Below are 20,864 nucleotides of genomic sequence, written 5' to 3'. Positions count from 1 at the left end.
GTGAGCGACTATACTTTGCACACGTAACTGGAATTTTATGTCTCGATGGTTCAATGAGTCATTGTCTCTTTTTCTCCTAGTTACACTATCCTTCATCAGCAATTAATATATTTTGATTGAGAAGTACACCGCTGAATAATACCGATACTTGATGGCTCCAAAAATATTAAGCTAATTTGTTCAGATGCAATACGACTTAAGCATCGTGTCATGCATACAGGATGTATCAGTATTCGGGGACCATCGGATTGGTGAACTTGAATCAGCGTTGCTTTAAAAACAAAAAATGACATCAACTTTTGCACTGATCAACTATCAACAATAGATGTTAAACATTTCTACGAAAAATTTTGTTACACGACTTGAGAAACCTGTTTAAAAAAAAAAAAAAAAGTTTTCAGAATCTATAAAATGTAAAAGTTCACATCTCAACATTGAACATGTTATTGATTTGTAAAGCCAGGCGAGTATTGTCGGAATGTACGTGACCACCTGTGGATACTGCCGCCGAGCTTTGTAAACCCGGATAATTGGAAAAAGCTCTGAATTTTTTTCATAAAATACGTATCACACGTGACTACCTGTGGATACTGTAAAGCTGCAACCGTCGAGCTCTGTAAGCCCGGATAATTGGGAAAAGCTCTGAATTTTTCAAATGCTTTTATAACGTTTTAGAAAACGAGATGTTTTTCTAATCACGAGAAAAGTATACGCTGGTTGGATTACCAAAATTAATCTTATTGCACATGGATTTGAACTCAAATCTATGTATTTTATATAAAACTGTTGTGTTGAAATTCAGTAATTTACAATGAACTGCATTAATTATTTTAGTGACAATCAGTTTCAGAAAGTTCCAAATATGCGAATGGAGGAATCTTGTTTTTATTTGTATTTTTTACAATACAGAGATCATTTTTGGCCTTTCGTGTTAAATATATAGTCTTCGACAAATAAATATTTAAACGTGTATAATCTCCGATAACGGATTAAGCTGTACGATATTGACTTTGGATAAACTTCGCAATAAATTTAAACCTGATTTCAGAAACCTCATTCTTGACACGACGATACAAACCATCATAAAATACGTTTAAATTAAATCTGTATCCACGAAATAAAATAATTACTGCACAGTGCTGATACACTTAAACACCAGTTTGTACAAATAATAAAAAATTCCTTATCGCCAATTCATCATTGAGCATGACGGTAGCCCTAAGAGTTTTGTCATCAATCTGAATCCGAAGCTTCTGAACTTGTATCGCTTTCAGTTTCCGTGGTGTCATGATTTTCTGGCCGTCTGTTCGTATTTATGAACAGATCTTCATCTTCGTCGCGTTCCACTCGTTTTGAACCTTTCTCAAACTCCTGTGGCCAACAGTTTCTCAAGCGATAAAATTTGATATGCTCCTGAAATTAGCAGTTATATCGTTATTATTAATAACCGAAATATCATCAGAAATTGAACTATGGTAGTGCTAGTTATCTTTTTTCATTCTCTCCTCATTATTGTGTTTGAACCTACGTCTTACCTTAGTCAGTATTTTCACTATCTCAGCCTTGACTTTGTCCCCTTCGGGAATTGGCTCCACTAAAACATAGTCTCCTCTCTTGATCCATATGTTTTTCCGGTACTTGGTAGGCATTGAAACCAAGTAGTTCCCGCCTCCTGGACTGCTCGCTTCGTGAAGATTATTACCTTTTGATGCAACGATTCTTACTATAGACTGCGATTCCGTGGGAATATTCAAGTCCTCCCTGATTTCTTTCACAACGTGTTTTCGTTTTGTTGCTTTAGACATCTTCAAGGCTGAACACAAGAATTTCCACATGATAATAATACACTTATACTTACACAACTTAGACCTGAAACGTAACCGTATGTGATTATTTCAATTAAATGCGGGCTTAGGACGATTATCGAGCGAATGCTAGTTATTTCACCGATAGAGATCAAGTTCAATGAGAAAAAATAATAAACCTTGTTGAGTTTTTATTCTTAATTAATATGTGTGTACATAAGTATTTAAAATAAACTAATAATTAATATTAGATACTACATACTACAAAGTATTTGTATCATGAAATGTCTTAAAATAATTTAGCGGCTGGCCGTATATAATGGAAAAACGCTAATATTTTATACAATGATTTTCATTCATTTTTGCAATTTAGTCGTTGTGCTACGCGATTCATGCTCGAGAGCAACAGATCCTCCAGATTTAAGTAACGCTTGCTGTACGTTTAAACTCTCTCCGATAGGTACTCCGTAACGATTTTTCAAGCCATGAGGATTGGACGGTGTCTGACAATCGTGACTTGATTCTTTTCGCAAAACAGTATCTACTTCGACAGAGGTGAAGAAGGCTACTGACATAGGTAAGTCGTTCAATCCTAATCTATGAGCACAGAATGATCTGGTAAACAGGTTTGTCATGTGCATTGCTAATGCAGCATTATACTTGTACTTGGAAGGAACCAGATACCTAATTTCATCATGAAACGAGAGACAAAAACGAGTTTTATCCTTCATCAACCACCTCATGCACACTAGCATCAAATGGAGAAAATCAACAGCTCCGCTTTGAACTACCCAATTCACTCTGGTTGGCAAATACTTGTCATCTACGCCGCTTTCGGGTTCTAAAGCACGACTTAGTCGACAGTTTAGAAATGGTGTTACAGGCTTCGAGCTCCCGGCAATTTCTTCAAGCCGATTGAACATGGCTGACTCCGTGCCACCGACCCATTTACTATTTCCAAACATCTCATGAATGGTTTTCCCATGAAGTTGTGCTATCCTGAAGGCATTATAGCTGGAGAAAGGTACGTCTTCGATATCTTTGCCGATGTATTCTGGTTTCAATCGAAAAACACGCTTTCCTTTTGTCATGGTGAACATTTTCTGAGCTTTTGAAATAGCTTCTGTTTCTGGCATCGAAGGATTAAACTGCTTCAACAATCCAGTGGCAAATTTTTGACCAGCGCCATATATCCTCGCATAATTTATTACTTTTGCATGATCTCTCGATATTCCAACAGCCTTTGCCGTTACGCTGTGCATGTCCGTCCCGTTTGTTTTACTACCAATTAATGTCATCCGACCAAAAGGTGTAGCACCATGAATCTGAGCACGGTATGCATCTCCAAGAACAGAAGCTATCCAAAGTTCCTGTGAGTCTACGTCAGCACCGACAATGTTGTATCCAGGTGGTGCTTGTATCATTGCACGTAACTCGGAGCCAACACGTTCTATGTGAGCATTCGACGCAGTCATCCAAGTTGATTCGATAGCTCTACGAGTCAAGGTACCAGAAACGACAACTTGCGGTACAATTGCTCCGTACTGCATGTAGGTCGAATCGTGATTGATAAACAAATCGTCTTGCGGTAGGTTCTTCGATTCAGGTGGCATGTCTCGTTTATTGAGCCATATAACTGTCTGCGAAAATATTCTTGCTCTATTGTTCCGCCAATACGAGAGCATCCTAGCTATTTTCAAAACTTTTTGTGCACTCGAATCAGGACCGGTCAAAATATTCTCTGAAAATTTATTCAGAAAATCTTTTGCTAGTGGATTTCCAACATTGTGCGACTTTCCATCTTTGTGCGGCAGCTTGAAGAACCAACAGCAGCCATCTATGTCGATGTTGCACCAAACTCCAGTGCCTTTGTAGACGTGCTCGGCTGGATGTGTGACCTTTTTATGTCTCCAAAATTCAGTTTTACCCAAATCATCCTGTACTTCAGCTCTAAGATTTTGCATCAAATAATCTGTATCACTGTCCCTATCACCGCTGTTCAACAACGGGCATTGTTCAAATAATTCTTTCAATGGTAATTTTGTTTCAACATCCGGCTCATTATTATAAGGTACTAAAAAGCCCCATCCATGTTCTTTGATGTAATGTAAAGGATAATTTTCCCAAGACAATCTCAACAGCTTTGGAGTTATTTGCATGGTTGTGCTTATATTCTGTGGATGCGGAGCCCAATCTGCGTCACCTCTCTTAGGGCACAATTTCCTGTACCAGGCTGGATAACCTGGTTTATGAGGCATCCGAGCAGGTAAGAGATATTTAGTATCTTTAAGATATGCAAATTTCTCTTCTAGAGAATCGACTTCATCTTCACCATCAGTGAGGTACTTTTCTATATCCGACAATTCCTTCGTTTCCTTAGATTTCATCTCTTCGATTTCTCTCAATTTGGCCTTAGACAGCGAAGACTTCAATTTTATCGACTGTGTACTCCAGTCTTCGTCCCACATCCAAAGGTCCCTTTTATAATCTTTGTTATGCAAAAGCTTACATGTCTCATCAGCTTTTTTTGCTAATATATGCTTGGTCTCATTATTTAAATCTTCATACGTCAGCTCAGATTCTTCTAAATATCGCTCCCAGTTTGAGTTTACAGGTAGATATGCGGTGCCCAGTTCCAACATACCAGCAAGTGTAACTGGGTGAGGAAATCTTTCTTCAAACATTGGAAACAACTTTTGTAGAACTCTGTGTGTCGCTTCAACGTCCAAAGCACAATACGTAGTTAACTCTTGGAATTTATCTCGGATTTCAGACAACGTCCCTTCGACAAAAACATCCCTCATCTTCTTGCTCAATTTCTCACCACAGTACAATTCATGTACGTCAGCCAAGCCATTCATCGAGCTGCAACGCCTCCATTCTTCATCGTTCAAATTTGGTTTGTTGGCTTTCAATACAGCTCTTTGATAGCTGGTCACACCGCTGACGCAAGCGTGCATAGACATTGTATCAACGAACCTCGTACCAGTACAATTGAGCCAATACTGCTCTTTGATTCTTGCCCTGTCGTATGAAACATTGTGTCCGACTACAATCTTTGGCATATTTTGTAGATCGTTTAATTTTCCACCATATTGCGTGCGACTACTCTCCAACGGTATCAGCATATCTGTAGTAAACTTTCGACTCCCGGCTGGCATGTTGTTTCCGTCTACCAACGACTTGGATACCCAACTGTACCAGGCTTTCTGGCTGACAGCTGTGGCCAGTGTAGGAAGAGGTCCGGCATTCATGCAAACTTCTACGTCAAATACGAGGCCCGTTTCCAAAGGATAATCAACCCTATCCGCGCCTGTGTCCGTATATCTGGTCCAACCATCTTGGAAAATCCACTCTTTCGGCATCTCCGGAATCTCTTTCACGATGTTATTTATTATCTTCAGATAGGGTTCGACCTGTGCTTTTCCAATATTGTAAAAATGCTCTTCTAAATTCTTACCTTCCAAGGTTGGCAGCTTCATTAAAACGTCTTCTAGACGTGTCGAGTCCTCAACGTTTATTCCAAATTTGTTTAAATCCTTCTTCAGAGTTGCAAGCTCCTGCTCGGACGGGCGATGGATCGAATCATTTTTAAACAATTGTTCATACAGACCTTTGGATAGCATTTGCATATTGAGTTCGTTAACACGTGTTAAGGATGGTTTTTCAATTCGAGATTCAACGGAGACATTCTGGGCCTCGCGAGTTTCGTAGTTTGAGGTTAAAGATGTTTGGTTAGGTTTCAAATCCTTTGATTTTTTCAGCTTGATCAACTTTTTGGAAAATTGTTTACTTGCCCGCTTAGGACCGGCGGTAGAATTACTTTGAGCGTAACTACGCGTTATACAACTGTTGAGCAACTGAATTTTTCCCTTCATTTCGCAGAAGTTTTCTACTTTTCAAAACATAGGCACGTGACGAGTATTCTGCAACCGATGTACACATTCGAACATGAAAATGTGCTAAAAATGTAACCAAAAATAATTTTCCCTTACCTGTACCCGTTCAATGCTGATGCCGAATTACACTGTTTTATAGGATTCTAAGAAGCCCAAAAAGTTCGACAAATTTAATAATACGTTACGAAAACGGCTCGTGCCAGCTGTGTGAGTCTGCAAACTAGCCAGAGTAGCATACAAATGACCCGCTCGCCGGCGCGCTGTCAAATGCTGTCTGCATTTTTTTCCCAACTTTCACTTATCAGCGCTAATTTTCTGGTTCATAAAACGTCACAACTAGCTGTTGCATCGTTGCCGTTACATCTGTGTCTGATTTTGAAGTCGATCTACTCTACAGATGCATTCAGCGCAAATGTCACGTCTTAAATCTCACTTCTAGCCCGCTTAAATTTAATGCGAATATTGTCGTGATTCGATGTAAATTTTTGTGCGCAATCGCCGTATACAATGTATTGGATTTTAAATGTACGTGACAAATGAGCGTTTTACCCCCGACAACGCCTCCGAGCACGGGGATATTCAACATTTATAGTTTACGGGAAATTTAAAATTCTACTGTTAACCATGATTTGACCATAGTCGATTATTTATAAGTTTATATTCGTGACGCATGCGCCTCGTCAAAACGTCAACTTCAAAAATCCCAAGAGTCTCAGAAAAGAATTAATACATGATATCTGAACAAATATATTTTAGTTTACTCAAAGTATCACATATTTTATTTCAATTCATTCCATCATATACTTTCCATCAACGCTTTCTTCACTTGGCGTGTAAAATAGGTTTCAATTTTTCATCATCAGATAAAACGAAACATAAGAATCAAATTTGCAAAGACTTCAGTTGGCTACGCCTAAAAAACTCCTAAAATAAAGAAATGATTCGATTACAAAAAAATAATACCGTAGACTTTCTACAACTTTTCTCGAAAGTATATTTCTTCTGATAAACTTTATTACTTTGCTCACGACTCTATCAAGGATTTTCCTAAAGATATTGAATTGAAGAATAAAACGTCGACTACGGCAGTTTGCAACCTCTTTCGAGCCTTTAAACGTTGACTGGAAAATATTCAAACGAGCCCGCCTCACAGCGCACGAACAAGGGAAAGAAGTAGCATTGGTGAAACTTTATACAGAAAGTCTTACTGGAAGTATATTTCGGAATACACGAAAGCAGTTTCCCAGAATGCAGTGGTATTACGGAGCAGACGCCATATTTGCGGCGTCTGCCAGTTTACAGCGTTTATAGATTTCGTGCCAATTTATTGTGTTCATCATGGCGTCCACGGGTTAGTTAATGTATTTTCGTTTACCGTAATCAAGGTTTAACGTGTTAATTTAGAAATTGCGAATACGACAATGCAAATTCTGAAAAAACTTAAGCTTATCAATTTCGAAGTGCAATGTTGCCGCGTGCTAATTCTCAAACTGACAGTAATTCATGATATTTTCGCGCTGTCACTTTTGACGTATTGCTATTTTCTATTCTGCACACCAGCCTGATTCTGTTTGAAAACTTTGATTAGTACAACATTCAAATAGTAAACAAATGATTAATGTACAGAAATATTTTACAGAATCTCTTGTCTGCGATACCTTGGATCTGAGTGGACAAGGACTAAAGAAATTGAGCAGATGTCCATCGGATGCAGACATCAATACCCTAATTGTTGACGATAATGAAATACAGCGTTTGGATAATCTTGACTCATACAACAAAATTACCAAGGTAATTGAAGCTGTCACTTCTTGCCAGTTTCATACTTCGAATATAAGATAGAAAACCTGAACAACCTGGAAAGCTCAGAGATTTCTATCTATCTATAGAAAAATTTTTGGCAGTTCCTTGAAGACACCTTAATATTTTCAATGTTCAAATCCCGTTGAAGCTACAGCCAAAAATAGTGGCCACACATGCTGAAATTGGTTGAAAAAGTACTAAGAAGCTCAACAATTGAAAGTTTCGCTTTATGATGTTTAAATTTAAATTGATTCCTATTTATTTTTATTAAATGTTGATGTTTATAGTCGATTAACACACAGGCTAACAGCTAGAGCTCGAGTCAAAGTTAGCAGCATAGCATACCAAACTTATTTTAAATACGATAACGCGATACAGTTTAATGCTTATTATTTTAATGAAGTATAAACTCTCCACTAGATTAGCATAAGGTTCGATTTTGAAATTCTTCTACTTCGCACTGTATAGTAACTATTCAAGAATCGAGCAAAATATTTTTCTAAATCACTTCTTCCGAGAGAAAATTATGTTAATTAATTTTATATTCTGTCAAAACAAAGCTGGGTTTGAGATCTTATTTCCTTGGCATCTGAGATATGTTTTGTTATAAGCTTGGAAACTAAGATCGAAAATTGTGAACCATAATATTTGTTTAAATGTGCAGGAATAACAAAGTATCGAAAATGAAACATTGTAGCAACTCTGTGTCACTAAATTTATTTGTATTACAAAGTCCGGACAGTTGAAGAATTCGAAACATTGGAATAGACTTTACGAACAATACCTATGCAGATTTGATTATATTTAGAATATTAGTGACTTCAAAAGTTTCAAAAAGTACTTACATTATTCGCACATATTTAATTCATTTTTTTACTTTCTTTTTTATAAATATTAATTTTATTCCTATTTCTCTATCATGTAATTAATATCAGAGATATAATTTCAAAGAACATTAACACAATTCGAAACTTTCAGCTATCGATCGTAAGAAACCAGTTATTACGAATGTATGGAGTTTCCAAGCTACACAATCTTGTAACACTGAATCTGGCAAATAATGGCATTCTCACTATAGAGGGCATTAAGGACATGAGCAATTTACAAACTCTCTGCCTCGCTGGTAATAATATAAAGGTAAAATTGGATTAACTGATGATTAACACTATATTTAGCAGGAGTTTCACGTTCGAAATATAAATTTATTATTTTTTCGTAAATAATTCGCAGGTTCGTCACCAATTTTCAATAATAGAGGCGGTACCAGAAATTAATTCATGTATTTTTTTTTTTTTTTTATTTTGCAGTCCATCGAACATTTACACACGAACACAAAATTGGAGCATCTGGATTTGTCAGAGAACAGTATTAGTCATCTATCAGACATCTCGTACCTACGATGTTTAAAGGTAATTTTTTTTGGATCCTAGCCCTTGTTTATTTTGTAATGTTTTTTCTTGCACACCCGTATCATTTTTAACCAATTTTAATGAACTTGAATATTACTACTAGACATATTTAATTAGTAACGAAAATGTGATACCTATTCTGACATCTGGTAGTGGGAAATTTACTGCTTTTCTGGATGTGTAAATTATTTTGAAATATGTCAAGTATTGTATTTTTTGTACTATGTATTACCCCATTGTAAAAAATGAGAGCCACTCGGGTTGCACAAAGCTCTCTCGACCTTTAGGTTCGTGTAATTTACCTAAAACGATCTGATAATCGCCCTTCACTTCTTTGTGCCATATTGCTTGGCTATATCTCCACTTTCATTCCCAATCAATATGAAGTATACAATACATTCATTTGGTGTTGTGTGAAGTGTAAAAATATATCTTACAATTATTGTTCAAAATATGAAAGTTAGCTACTTTAGTTACTATTGATATTTCATCAAAATGTAGTTTACAACATCAATGAAAATCACCGAGCAATATTAAATATTACAAAAATTCAACCTGGCAAGCGTAACGAATCGTGAAAAACGTTGCTCGCTTATGCACACTATGTTAAAGAAACACAGCTAGATCCATATCACAAAGTAAGCCATTAGTAATTGCATGTAGTTGTCTGTTATCAACACTATGTAGTGTCATGTGCAATTTAAACCTAGTGTTTTTTTGTATGAAATTCTAAAAACTTGCCCTCTGAAACTCACTTCCAAGGAAAGTCGTTTTACGAGAAATTTGATGCTATTATTAGAAAAATTACAGACCAAAATTCATCTTTCCTATTTCTAACACACGTGACTCAACAATTATTTTCATCTTCAAGATAATCGTAAATAAATGGATGAAATGATTTTTAGGAATTATTTTTGCACAATAATCGTATAGTAACGTTGCGACAGTGCGAACGTTATTTACCTGGATGTTTAGAAACTTTGACATTGGCTAACAATAATATAACGGATTTGAATGAGATGTCGCACTTGGCTAATTTAACAAATTTAGTCAATTTTTCAATTGCTAACAACCCTTGTGTCAGTATGACAGGTAACAGTATGTATCCTTTTTAATAAGTAATAATTTTACAGCCAAAAATAAAAATGTGTCTATATTCAGCTAGGTCATCCTTTGCCAATTTTTAAATTTTGTATCAAACTCAACACTCTAAGTTACTCTTTCAGTAGTTATTGAAAATCAATTTGAATCGTATAGAAATATTATCACTCCGGACGTTGAGACTCTAAAAAACCATCTATTAATTGTGTATACAGTTAAATCAATATTCAAAAACGTGATCACACCTGTTCTTTCAATAGTTGATAAACTTGCACAAAAATCATAGGATCATTTTTGTACGAACTTATTAGTATTCGTATTAACATTGTAATATCTTTATTAACATCAATCGAAACTTTACTCAACTTTTCCAATTTGAGAGGAGTAAGTGTGTTGTCAGAAACCACACATCGATTTCCTAGTGATGTACGGAGTCTGATTAATGTACCTTAAGTATTAGAAACTACGCTTTGCTATCGTTTTCTAAACAAACATTTAGTGAAGGATATTTTTGACTGATGAATCTGTCTAAAACATTAAAACTTGGTTTTATATTACATTTAGTATTCTATCACTAGTTTATTATTCTTTAATCAATAGTTTATAGTGGATTTGACTATCGTCCATTTGTTATCAATTGGTGTATGAGTCTGAAATCAATTGACGGCTATGCTGTGGATCCAATTGAGAGGTGAGTATTGTTTTGAAATATTATTCACATACACACTTTTCTTCTCACGGTACGTACTGTATATTTAAAACAAGCTTACATCAATTACAAATTCCCCAAGTACCTAACAAGAATATTCTCCCAATAATAGAATACATAAAAGCCATTCATACATGAAATCTTTATTACAATCTTATTCTATTTGTGGAAGCATCCGTAATGACTTTTGTCATCTCCATAACGATCTATTTTGAAAACCACTACGATTTGGCTTGTGCCGGACTTGCACTTGACATTATCAAATAATCAACACCATTAAACAGAAACAATGTTTACCAATTGAACAATGATACAAATATCTTTACAATCATTGTCCACTCAGCCTGAAAGCAGAGTGGCTTTATTCACAGGGGCGTGGCAGGCAGTTTCGGGTTGGTGAGCATACACTACTCTCACATTACCTTGCTTCAGTCTGTCCTCTGTCGGGTGAGTCCCTTGAAAATGAAGCAGACCGTAAACTCCGATTGATTCTAAGTAAAGCGCAGCATCATCAGCAACAGTTGAACCAACAAAGTGACTCTGGTAGTGTGCACAGTTTGAGTAGCGTTGGTATGAGTCCATCACCAGCAGCTAGACGCAGACTTAACACAAACAGGACAAGCTCGCCAAGACGACCTGGTAAGCCTGATTTTATAATCACGACATACATGGATTCTCTGTTAAAGTAGCGTACATGGATATCGACATTCATCTTGTACTCTTAAGTCAATCATAGTTCTGTTCTTGTTATCACGAAATTGCTTTCCAAGCTGTGGAGGATATCGTTTGGAAATTCAGATATTGTTATTGATTGAGTTTTACACGATGGTAGGTTTAACATCATTTTCATTTTACTTCTTGGCATAAAGAAATTTAACACGCGTGCACGCACACCCACCTACGCACATTAGTATCTAACCCGGGAGTGGAGTGACGTATAGACTCTGGTTTCAAATTATTTTTGAATGTCTCCATCGTTATACACTTCAGCGTATGCTAAATTACGGCTCAATAATGCCACGTAAATTAAATCATACATAGCAGTATCAGCACATCAAATGCTGGCGTTTCGGTCCTCGAGGATCTCTTTCAAACTTTGTAAACTTGTGTATATTTCTCTCTCAGATTAATCTTTTTAAAATTATGAGCAATCGAAGTATTGAAGATATTTCAAAAATGGTCTGGTAAATATTGTAATTCAGGAGACATATTCTCATAAGGGAAGATCGTGCAATAAGGGAGATTAATTTTGACCTAAGTTTTTTGACACACTCTAATATTGGACAGATATAAACATAACTGTGTTTCTGTGTTTCAATGGATGAGTATTTATTAACGAAATAAAAATATTGATAATTGGATCATAGGTATGTGAAAAATGTGAAAGAGTTGAACAAAAAGACCAGGATGTTTTCAGTAAATTCTCAGAACAATAGAATAATTTTCAGAAACATGGAAAATTAAATATTCAAAATTTTCACCTCACCGACAAATTTACTTACAATGAAACCCGATCTCTCCATTTTCACCACAAAGTAGATAAAAAAAATATTTTTCTAAATTGGTTCCTCCTATAGTGTAGTTTCTCTTTATCAGTAATTATTCTCTGGTCATATTAATAAATTTAGCATTGTTGAAACACTTCTTCGTAGCATATGTAATGTGTTATTATACCCGAGTAAGATTAAATGCACTCATTCTCTGATCCAGCTGATCACAGGCAATTCATGACGTGCTCTCTATTTTCTAGAAAGTAGAAATAAACGCTGTGAAAGTGGTTGCAATTGCTATTTCTAAACTATGAGCTTTAATTTCTTGCTGCTGGGGTATAAAACTTACCCTACCTGACCACTACCAGGTCAATATGTATATTTGAAAGTCAAATAAGATAGTTCGACGTAGTGGAAGTTGTGTATTGGACAATCCATATTAAGTAATAATATTTTCTTAGAAAATCTCAACTGGCCATGCACACTCATTATACATTTTTTCTCCAGTTGCACCCATGTTGTCTTATTACGAAGAAAAGACCATACAATCACCAAAATATTACGATGCAAAATTTTGTGCCTGCTATTCACCTTGCAAAGGTACACAGATATTAAAGTTGGCCAAATATTATTAAGTCGCATATTGTAGTGTATTCGTCTTCATTGAGCAGCTGCTTATACTTAGCTTATTAATATTATTCTGTGCCATTTACAAAGAGTATTGTTTTGGTTGTATGCACGAAAGTGCATGGCCATAAGTTTACGGCATAACAAAGAAATAGATTTCCCAAAATCACTAGGAACTAAAATGATCACTAAACTGCTATTGAACTGGAGGTATTATCATGCTTGTCAATATGAAAACAATGTATTCACAACGTCACATTGCATTTAAAATTACCTATATTCATCAGATTATTCTGCTTCATAAACATCACATACAATATGCGTAGCATACATATTTGTACTAATAGAAGCTTCCCAACGAGGTGTCAAGTTCCCTAAACTTAGCAAAGAAAACCCTCGATCCTGGTCAAACAAACAGTGTGTGAGAACACACAAAAAGACACTATTCGTGTTATTTGATTAATTTAAAATGCCGTGCATACCCTATAATATGAAATAAATTCAGCGCGAAATATTCAACCAAAATATATGCCATCAAATTGAGATTTTAAATTCTAATGCTTATTTATCTGCAAATCCGAGCCTGATCAGATAATTCTCAATGTGTTATGTCCAGGATCAGGTATCTCAGACTCAACGTTTGAGTGGTTCTTGATTCTATTTATTTGAAGTATAGACTGTACTTCACAAAGCTTGGATAACATTTAATGCGTTTTCATTTATTGCTACTCAAAACTCAGTGTCGAGAGTTCTATAAATATATCTAAAAAATATAAGACAATTATTGCCATAGTAGGCTAGAATACTGTTTCTGCAGTACGTAAATTAGGTAAAATTTACAAAGCTAAGCTTGGTAACAAAATTAATGTTCAGACTAGAAGATTACCATTACATTTATCATTTGCACACAACGGCTAGCTCAGCTAGCATAAGTCTTCCAAGCACTTTAATACAGTATTCAAAATCTGATATCTTCCAAAGTTGAAACAGATTCCCTTTTGTTAGGCTCGTCACGAAAATCTATGAGAATAAGATCGCCAGATCAAATATTAGCTGGTTGTCACCCTGATGCTATGGTATCATCTTGCCATGCTCCTAATTCTACATCTAACAGTGGTCACACGCTTCTTGGAGGAGATGACGTACTGATGACGCAAAGTCTGGACCCTAGTTTGCTTAGCAATAGCCTGAGCCACAAAATGACACATAACAACGAATCTTCACTGCAGGTCGAAGGTGAATACATTAAACTTCTCGTAACCTGATTCAAAATAATCGTGTCAGTTGCTAGATAATCTTATTAAAATTTAGCGAACATAAAACACAATGTTGATGTTAATGAAACTGTTGCAGAAACCTCCAGTCCTTTGCAAGCAGCAACAAAATTGTTACCGGTACCAGAATCGCTGATGAGTCCAGATTTCAGACCTCCGTCAGGTCTTTCACGTATTTTACCAAAAACGCCTCCTAGCAAATTGAATTCCCCAATTCAAACTACAATTCCTGTGAAACCCTGTCCGGACAATGCAGGGAAAGCTGTATCCACTGCTTTTACGCCTAATCCAATGGCCAAAACAAATGTGGGAGTCCTTAAAACCAATGCTTTAGTAAAGAGTAACTCTGCAACAAATTGCAACATTGGAAAATCTAACATTTCAAAGCCCGTTATTACTAATACCAATGGAAAATGTCCACACAGTGTTAAAATAAATAATTACGTTCAAAGTAAAACATTACCGATCAAAAGGAATAATAAAAGCTCACCAAACTTAGGCCGAAGTATTAATAGGCCAAAAAGCGCTACGGAAAGGGGGAGACCTACTTCAGGTAGGCGAAGTAAGGACGGTGACGGTGATAACAACATAACGATGAGTAGCGACGAAGACAGCGAAGTCTGTCAGGCAAAGCTGGATGGAATTCGGCACCGAGCAAATCAACGGCGTCAAGAGGACACCAATAAGGGTATGAATAGATAAAAATGATTCATCACAAACACTAGACTATACTGTTGTGGAAAGATTGATTGAACATGTGTGTTGATGCTCTCATGTTTTAATGAAAAATATTTCTTGTCATAGAAAAACAAGTTTATAATTGTAAAACATCTTCATCACATTAGCACCTTTTTGTTAAATATACCTCGAATAGGGCTATTCTTCTTTACCCAACATAATTTGTTTTAGATGATCAAACAGAGAAAGCAGCTATTTGCATACAAAGACTGTGGCGAGGGTACCGTACCCGAAATCTGAATAAAAAAGCAACCAATATATTAAAAAATATTGAAATGATGAGAACAAACAAATACATTCAGTAAGTATAAAAGTTCAAACGTTGAATTTTGGATAATGAAATGAAGATTACTCATGTGTTAGGGTCATTTTCCGATTTACAATTCAATATATTGAAACACCTGTCAACAGAAAATTATCGACCGACATGGAGGCAACGAGAACAGCTTTAGAAAGCGAGCATAAGTTGCAATTATTACAAATGCAAGCTATAAATGCACTTTGGAAAAAAATAGTCAGTCTTCAGCCAGGATCGAACACTGGTGGAGATGTTGAAGGAACGTCACACGCTAACTCAGTTGTGGTTAATAACCTTGCCCAGACGTGTACTTTGCTGCACTCACAAGTAGGCAATTGTATTTGCATTGCAGTGAATAAAATATGCAGATATAGGCATATCAGATGAAAGATTACGGCTATTTTATTATATTTGCAGGTACAACAATTGCAAGACTCCATGTCAGAAATAAAACGCTGTATGTCTAACATGCAACCAAAACCCACAACGTTGGACAACGGTGTTGCAACGCAAACTGAAATATCAGCGGTTCACACTCCAGCTGGCGAAGCCAATACGTTTCCATATTCACGTGCAAGCAGGCCTCAATCATTGTCAATTCATCAGACTATACACGAAGGAAATGAAAATAAAAGTTTCGCATCAAATTTAGTAGATAGTGTTTTGAAAAAGGTTTCGCAATCGACAGATACAACGGACGATGAAGTAAACACAGACATTTTAAATTCCAACGAAAATCCGGAATTGCTAAATTCTAATGAAAATCCTGATGTGTTTAAAAGCTGTGAAGAGATTATGGAAGGTGAATATAAAGATGTAGATGGAGAAGTGGAGATCGAATATAAAGACGTCATCGAGGACGCAGCTATAGATGGTGAGGTTTGCGAAGAGACTCTTTGCAAAGAATTACATAGTTTAATTAAAACGGAAAATAGAAGGGAAAGCGACGCCGATAGTGAAAAGGAAAAAGATTCCAAAGAGCGTGATGTCAGCTTAAATCAGGATGATGAATAAGTTCTAATGCATGTGTCGATAGCATAATTCATAACTCACCACCTGGAGGTAATATAAGTGAAAGTCTTGCGAAAATAACTATTGACAACTTAACATGGTACAAATTTTAATGATAATTTGTGCCAAATACAAAAAAGAAAAAGAGCACAATAGTACTACAATATAATCACATACATTGCTTTTTATAGGGTAAATTAAAACTATTTCAGTATCATGTCATCAATCATCGATGCGATGAATGGCAAAAAACGGCAGCTACCTATTTGCAGATTTTTTAACGGAAAAAATACCTATATTTCATGCTCGTACGGAAAAATGCTCACATGTTCATAATAAGTAGGTATATCTATACATACCAAAAGTAACTTTACCAAAGAGAAAACGATATTATTAATGTAATCCAGATTTAAAATCTAAGAAAATTGGTAGTGGATTCATTTTTTAAACATTCACTTATTGGCATATCCAAACGTCTGGACTACATTCGATTGTTTACAAAACGATAGGTTATTTTAATTTTAGTTAATGCACTGAACATAACATTTAATCAATTCTTCATCGTCCTCCTAAACATTTGGTAGAATAATTCAACATTATCATATCACTCAGTTTCCAAAGTTATGAACATTTCCTTGAGGGTGAATTAGATTCAGTTACTTTTACTGGCACTAATTACCGATTGCATACGTTGTTGGACCTTACAAATAACATGAGTTTAAAATATGAATATTATCAGTCAACATTATCAACTCAAATAACTTCTCCGCCATTACTATCAGATCAAAAATTACTCCGTACCAAGAGGTTTGAGCTAGTAATGCAAAGAACGTGTCATTTAAAAATCAAATCTCAGTTATTGTTCTAAGATGCTGTCATAATAATAATATTTTATTTCCTTATTAAAAAATAATAATAGACGCCTATCAATACTCAGTATTTTGTTCAATAGTGACTGTTATGTCATAACTCCACCATAGTAAATGGGTTTCCAATTTCGTTTCAGATTACAGAAAATCATGAGTAGTTAGAACAATGGGATGTACAATTTAATTATCCCAAAGTTGTAAATATTTCTGGGTATGTTCAGGCAGACTGTATTTTGCAACCATAATGAAATACATTTTTTCTCCAAGTTGCGAAAATATGGTTTATAAGTAGTAAAAGCTTACTCTGTTAAATGTACATTCTCAGTCACTCATAAATCGGAAATGCTTCTGTATTAATTGTAAGATGTATAATGTATCTTAGATCTTCGACAACGCTTTCAACACTTACATGACTAAGTTCCTCTCCAGCTGAACGATAAAACCCGTTTTCCCGATTGAATTTACTCTTCTAACATTACGTAGAGCACAAAGCTTTTCCATTCTTCTTGCTTCCTGTTTTCTCTTTTTTAATACATCTGCATCTGATCAACTCCTGATTAGTCTTCCCATCGCTTTTGTAAAATGAAAAAGTTCCGTAATCGCGGAAATATGATCCATGCTGCAGCACATATATTGTAAATGTAAAAGTAACTAAGACCACAGACCAGAAAGGTCAGATTCAGGATTCGATAAATAAAATCCAATATTTATACATAATACGTAAAGTAGAAGAAAGAAATGAAACAGCAATCCAATATTTATATATAATACGTAAAGCAGAAGAAAGAACTGAAAAAGCAACCCAACATTACATGATTACTTTGAAACTCGAGAACTCTACGATGTGTATTTTTTATTGTGATTTGTGATGAGAGAGAGGAACTTTCTCAAAGTGGTGATGTTGAGTGGTTTGCTCCGGATGTTAGGAGTCTGATCTTTATGAAAATGTCTATTACTATAAGAGATAAATTTTCGTCAGATTTAAAAGTTTATCAATTTGTGCATGAAATATTATTTTAATTTAAAGAATGCTGTCTAGCCACCACAATGGCAGCCTTTCCTGATGCTCACCGTATACAATCATATCGTTATTTTTAACAATAGTAATATTCTTGGGTTACATCTTGTTGTTGAAGGACGTATGTGGGTCACATTTGTCATCAAATTTGCAATCTTTGAATCGATTTTTCAAAGAGACAAAAATTCCAAGTACCTGTGCTATCGCGTGATCTCAGAGATGCAGTAGATCCATCCTTCAGCCTCGATTCAAGACCAAGCCAAACTAAATCGTACCATCAGCACGTCAAATTATCTTGTTGAAAGCTAGAGCAAAGGCACTGCATGGCAAGTTGTTCCCTCGTCATTAACTGTTCTTTGCACACACCTAAAGTCAGAATGTTCAGCCAATCATAAATAGAATCGAGTGGAAAGAGCCAATAAAATGGTAAATACCCCGTCTCCTTAATCTATCCTTTTACTTTGTGTAGAATAATATTAACAGTAAGTTTACCTTCAGATAATCGGGGTAAGTCGATCGAGTTAAACGATTTCAGTAGATGAAAAACAACCCTAATTATATAAAGGTAAAGATGATAGTTCTAAAGGAAACTACCGACACTTCGTACAAGATCGGTAGTGACTTTATAAACTTAAGGCAAAACATTCTGATAATTTCAGATCTGCGCAAAATTTTCTTGCGATCAATTGTATTCCGAAGTTATCCTTCGATCTAGTCAATATTTTAGCTCCAAGCTTTAACGTACATAATAATAATCTTATTAGAGTTGTTACATAGCTACTGTTTGTTGTGACAAAGGCTGCGATTCGAATCAAGTAGTGCTGTGCATTTTTATTAGTTATGCATAGCTACGCCTCTATTTTATATTTTTAGTACTAACCTATGCTGTTATAATTACGAATTAAAATTTAGTGTAAGAATATCGATTAAAAGTATTCATAATTGCATTCTACTTTACTAGTTCCTACTTCACACCTAAATGTAATTCAGTCAGAACAGAATCATTTATTCGTGTAACAATGCGATGCGAAACGAAGCTTGATCTGAATAGTAGCCAAAATGTTGAATCTTATCTTGATAAATTTATCTTATAAATTTAGATTACTCCTTGCAGATTTTTATCTACACCCCAGACGGTATGGGAATCTATGACATTATGATTTATCATATTTTTCTCTAAAGAATGATTATACTGTGCGATAGTGTCATTGTGCACCAAACGTGCATGCTATGTGTATACTTTTATGAAAAATACAAAGATGCACAGTTATAAACTAACAACAGTTAGTACTTTTTTAAAGTCATGTAATGAAAATTTGCACCCCTGATGAATATCTATCTTGTAATATACCTAAGTATGTAAGTAAACAGACCGAATAACTTTGAGTTACTATACTACATTCCAAGAAAATAAAATAAGCACAACTGTAATAAGCAAGTTACCGCAGACTGCCATGTGAAATAACATCACACTTGAATAACATACATGCGTCATTATCAAAAAGTAGATTTAAATTACATTCGTTGTTGAGTCTTAATAACAGACTGAAACATTGGACTATGTATCTGAGATATCCGAAAGCTTTTGTATTTATTGTATAACACATTCCGGCTGTATTCTCCATCCAATTTTATTTCACTAATATCAAATTGTCAAGAGCACAGATTCTAATGTTACTTTATTCTAAGAGCTGATGTGAAATATACATATTAGTATACAAAAATGAAACATAAATTTAAACTCATATACAATTTTTTCCGTGAAAATAAGATTCCCACGTAAGTATACTTAGAGAAGGTAGCAAAATCTTGACAGATTTGGAAAATTTGCTGACGTGTACCCAAATTAACGATAATTTGTACGGCGCATTTAATGCTTATGAATTTCATACAAAAAAAATATTAGTAAAAATGTTATAGAACTCAAACGTTTTTTATAATAATGATGCTATGAACGCTATACTTGGTAATTTAAAACTGTTGATCGACAGTTAAGATAGGTAGCAAAATAATATGAAATGCATTGATGATATATGTATATATACATATGTATATATATATTTACACATTGAATTTTATTAAGTCATCTGAGTTACTCGCAATATTAAAAAGTCTGTATGAATTAGATGAAGCAGAAGATTACATGTTACCTCAATTTTGTTAGTATGTATATTTACTATATTACTTAATATTGTAACTAAACGTTGCACTGAAAGATGGCATCAATAATCCATAAATCAGTTTTCGTAGAACCTCATTCTTGACATTGGCTTCATAAAATGCTTTTGTCGCTAATTCAATTACATGAAATATTTATAATTACTACAAGTTAGTTGAATATGTAATGTTACATAGGTATATAAATCTAATTTATACAAGCCTTTTTCATAAAATGGTTAGACATAAAATAACTGCACGTTCACAAGCAAATAAATACACAATGTAACCACTTTATATTCTGACTTTTCACATCCATTGCTTTCTAATTTTCTACCAATAACTTTTTTCTGCTCCCACAATTCATACTAGATAAAAAATATACAAGATATTGATAAAATTATCAACAAATCACAGTTAGATAAATTCGATCATTTCATTCCCTTTAACCTCCTTCGAATGCCTAAGTTTAGTTTTTTTTTTCATCAATTCCATCACAGTATAAAAATCAAATTGATCGACTCAGAAATTGTATTGTTACTATTATAAATATTTCTTTTCAAACGCTACACTGAAATTGAATCATCAATAGTATCTATTTCATTTCAGAAAACAATTCATGAACCAAAATATTCTTAGCTGATCGTTTCTTTATG

General features: G+C 35.0%; 3 protein-coding genes across 6 annotated transcripts; 1 reads left to right on the top strand and 2 right to left on the bottom strand.

The window, feature by feature from the left end:
* Positions 1-863: 863 nt before the first annotated feature.
* Positions 864-6,156, bottom strand: LOC124301255 (probable RNA-binding protein EIF1AD). The gene is made up of 3 exons (XM_046756094.1): positions 5,801-6,156; positions 1,536-1,813; positions 864-1,413 (listed from the first exon to the last, which is right to left on the bottom strand). The coding sequence occupies exons 2-3, from the start codon at positions 1,803-1,805 to the stop codon at positions 1,234-1,236; spliced, it is 450 nt and encodes a 149-aa protein (XP_046612050.1). The 5' UTR covers positions 1,806-1,813; positions 5,801-6,156; the 3' UTR covers positions 864-1,233.
* LOC124301273 (DNA polymerase subunit gamma-1, mitochondrial) lies at positions 1,820-5,790 on the bottom strand. Its single transcript, XM_046756126.1, has one exon. The coding sequence runs from the start codon at positions 5,681-5,683 to the stop codon at positions 2,162-2,164; it is 3,522 nt and encodes a 1,173-aa protein (XP_046612082.1). The 5' UTR covers positions 5,684-5,790; the 3' UTR covers positions 1,820-2,161.
* An 816-nt stretch (positions 6,157-6,972) lies between the features above and the next one.
* Positions 6,973-20,505, top strand: LOC124301118 (centrosomal protein of 97 kDa). 4 transcript variants are annotated; one of them, XM_046755837.1, is made up of 13 exons: positions 6,973-7,055; positions 7,344-7,495; positions 8,486-8,644; positions 8,815-8,916; positions 9,822-10,018; positions 10,625-10,708; positions 11,070-11,365; positions 12,724-12,816; positions 13,849-14,079; positions 14,197-14,805; positions 15,027-15,156; positions 15,267-15,480; positions 15,571-20,505. In XM_046755837.1, the coding sequence occupies exons 1-13, from the start codon at positions 7,043-7,045 to the stop codon at positions 16,165-16,167; spliced, it is 2,877 nt and encodes a 958-aa protein (XP_046611793.1). In that variant the 5' UTR covers positions 6,973-7,042; the 3' UTR covers positions 16,168-20,505. The 4 variants fall into 4 exon arrangements, with proteins under 4 accessions (XP_046611793.1, XP_046611819.1, XP_046611810.1 ...); XM_046755863.1 differs by lacking the exon at positions 12,724-12,816; XM_046755854.1 differs by lacking the exon at positions 12,724-12,816 and having other exon boundaries at positions 13,834-14,079.
* The last annotated feature ends 359 nt before the right edge of the window (positions 20,506-20,864 follow it).

Source organism: Neodiprion virginianus, chromosome 1 (assembly GCF_021901495.1).
Source record: "Neodiprion virginianus isolate iyNeoVirg1 chromosome 1, iyNeoVirg1.1, whole genome shotgun sequence".
Lineage (NCBI taxonomy): Eukaryota > Metazoa > Arthropoda > Insecta > Hymenoptera > Diprionidae > Neodiprion > Neodiprion virginianus.
The sequence above is the reverse complement of the archived record's forward strand: the minus strand, read 5'-3'. Positions and strand labels throughout refer to the sequence as shown.